Consider the following 3,190-nt stretch of genomic DNA (forward strand, 5'->3'; position numbering starts at 1 on the left):
CGGATTTTGTACCAAGAGACTTTTTTGTAGGTCTTGGTGTGTTACATGTGTGTACCGAGTTTCGTACATGTACGTGAAACGTAGTTTGAGGGGCACTTTGCTGAAATTTTACAGGTGGCGTTATCGAGCCATTTTGCCACACCCACTTCTGAAACCCATATCAGATGTAAAGTTCTGATTTTTTTCACATGGATAAAACAAATTAAATAAAAAAATATACTACTGCAATATTATACGAAAACATAAAAAAAAAATACTGCAAACAAACCTTACTGCATGTTGCATGTAAATGCATCAGGAAAAAAAAATTATAATTTTTTTATATATATATATATATATATACTTTTTTGCAGCATTAGAGGGTACCATTGAAATCTCAACATTTATGTCTTCCAATAATCCCAGCCGATCAACGTCAGCAACTTTTGTTTGACGACTTTTAAAAATGACGTTTTCTAAAGATAAAGCTGAAAATGATTATCAATAAAACATTAATACAACCTGACGATACTGAAGCAAAAGTAATTTTCAAAAGCATTAGTGGAGAGATACGACAGGTATTAATATCTGACCTCAGAATCACAATCATATACTGCAATAACCACGAAGCAGAGAAAGAGTTCTGAACCTGCATGTTTTATTTGATCTGCACTGATGCTAAAAGTTCACGTATTCAAGAAACAAATACAAATAATCACAATAAAACAAACAACCTCCCGCTTCTGAATCACATCTCGCTTTCTGACAAACAAACACCTTCAGAAGAACAAACCGAATGAAAGAGAGACGAGACTAAACCACACAAACCTACTGATCTCGAGACGCCTCACTGTATAAAAATACTAACACCAGCCAAACAGAAACACAAATATGTAAAATATGCAACAATTTGGACAAGGTTTGGTGGGAAAAATAATTATGGCGGTGAGATTTTCCTGAGTCATATAGTGAAATGAAGCCAAAACCAAAACCTCATTGAATATAAAACATCTAAACGTCATCTGCTGGTACGAGAAAGAAACGGAAATGTATTTGAACTGTTCGTTAGTAGAGATCACAGTCAAATAAAAGATTTCGTTTGGTGTTTCACTCCTTGGCTGAAGTCTGAGAGCCCTGGCCAATCAGAGCAGAGCGCTGAGCTGTCAATCATCGAGTGGGCGTGGCTTCAGGCATCACTATTGCCCAATTTATTTAAATGACTCACAGAGATGAGAAACTGAGGCAAGAAACACGTCAAACTAACAAACTCCATTCAGTGTGTTGTGTTTCTGTGGACGAGACACCAAAAACATCCACTTCCTCCAGAACGATAAAAAGGAAAACAATAGAAGGAGTTGAGTGTGTGATGCTGATGCTATTGCTCGCTCAGCTGCTCTCTCCGTGTTTGGAGGGCTGGTTTGGGGACGGCGTCTGGGAAGGGTGGTTTATCACGGTCACCGGAACCAGACCCTCCAAACCCGCTGCCAGACCTGACGGGAACCTGCGGGAGAGGGCAAAGGTCACCATACAGACAAGTGACACGCACTGGGATGGGATCAGCATGAGACAGAGGGTTGTGAAAATGGGCAGCCAGGACGATGTGTACTGTAACAGTGTTACAATTATTAAAAACAGAAACTATATACTGAAACTATAAAAACAAAAAAGTTTTTGATCATTGAAATAAAGCTGAAATAAAATACAGATATTAGGTGAAAAAAAATGTATGCTGAAATGTTGACTTGTTGCCATAGCAACTAAATAAAATATTACATGAAACAAAACAAAAAACTGAGAAATATCGCCTTAGCAACTAATTGAAAAAAATACAGTAAAATATAATAATAAATAAATAAAATATTTAATTACAAATTTGAATAAAAATGTTGGTTTAAAAATGTAGAAATGTTGTTTTGGCAACTGAATGCAATAAAATAATATTAAATAAAATATTAGATAAAAAAACTTAAACTTAAAAAAACAAAAGTAAATTAGAAATGTTGCAACTAACTGAAAATTAAATAAAATTAAATATTAGATGAAAAAATGCTGTCTTGACGACCAAATGAAATAAAACAAATTGAAGTAATAATATTCCTAAAACTCAAATAGAAATAAATTCAAATTAAAATATTTAAAATAGAATTTTTTTAACATCTGATGAAAATGGGAAATATGGCCTTGGTAACTAATTGAAAAAATACAGTAAAATATAATAAAAATAAATAAATTAAACGTTAAATTAAAAATTTGAATAAAAATGTTGAAGTTGAAAAATGTAGAAATGTTGTTTTGGCAACTGAATGCAATAAAATAACATCAAATAAAATATTAGATGAAAAACTTAAACTTAAAAAACATAAAAGTAAATTAGAAATGTTGCAACTAACTGAAAATTAAATACAATTAAAGATTAGATGAAAAAATGCTGTCTTGACGACTAAATGAAATAAAACAAATTGAAGTACTAATATTCCTAAAACTCAAATAGAAATAAATTAAAATTTAAAATATTTAAAATAGAATTTTTAAAACATCTGATGAAAATGAGAAATATGGCCTTGGCAACTAATTGAAAAAAATACAATAAAATATCATAAAAATAAATAAGTAAAATGTTAAATTAAAAATTTGAATAAAAATGTTGGAGTTGAAAAATGTAGAAATGTTGTTTTGGCAACTGAATGCAATAAAATAACATCAAATAAAATATTAGATAAAAAAAACTTAAACTTAAAAAAACATAAAAGTAAATTAGAAATGTTGCAACTAACTGAAAATTAAATAAAATTAAAGATTAGATGAAAAAATGCTGTCTTGGCGACCAAATGAAATAAAAAAATTGAAGTACTAATATTCCTAAAACTCAAATAGAAATAAATTAAAATTAAATATTTTAAATATAATTAAAAAAAAATCTAATAAAGATGACAAAAGAACATAAGAAAATGACATACTTAAATTTTAAATGAAAAGCTAAAATATAAAAAAAAAATAAAAAATATATAAATAAATACTATAATAGTAAATAAATAATACTAAAATAACACTGGTCTCTAAATGGTCAGATAAAATTATTTTTTTTTTCATTTTTAACTCTCCACTGTGTATTTCTAATTCAAATGTCTATGAACATTTATTAGGGTCAATATTCAGTTCTGTAGCCTATTTATCATTTTATATTTCAATTTATATTTCAATTTTTTTATTT

General features: G+C 29.2%; 1 protein-coding gene across 1 annotated transcript in view; it reads right to left on the reverse strand.

Annotated features, from left to right (window-relative positions):
• Window positions 1-1,326: 1,326 nt before the first annotated feature.
• LOC107659659 (uncharacterized) overlaps window positions 1,327-3,190 on the reverse strand; it is a 16,382-nt gene continuing 14,518 nt past the window's right edge. The window contains exon 9 of the mRNA XM_016448670.1: window positions 1,327-1,480. Within this exon, the coding sequence (XP_016304156.1) occupies window positions 1,434-1,480 (47 nt within the window). The 3' untranslated portion in view covers window positions 1,327-1,433. The remainder of the gene's footprint in view (window positions 1,481-3,190) is intronic.

Source organism: Sinocyclocheilus anshuiensis, unplaced genomic scaffold, assembly GCF_001515605.1.
Source record: "Sinocyclocheilus anshuiensis isolate Anshui unplaced genomic scaffold, SAMN03320099.WGS_v1.1 scaffold75, whole genome shotgun sequence".
In the NCBI taxonomy this organism is placed as follows: Eukaryota; Metazoa; Chordata; class Actinopteri; order Cypriniformes; family Cyprinidae; genus Sinocyclocheilus; species Sinocyclocheilus anshuiensis.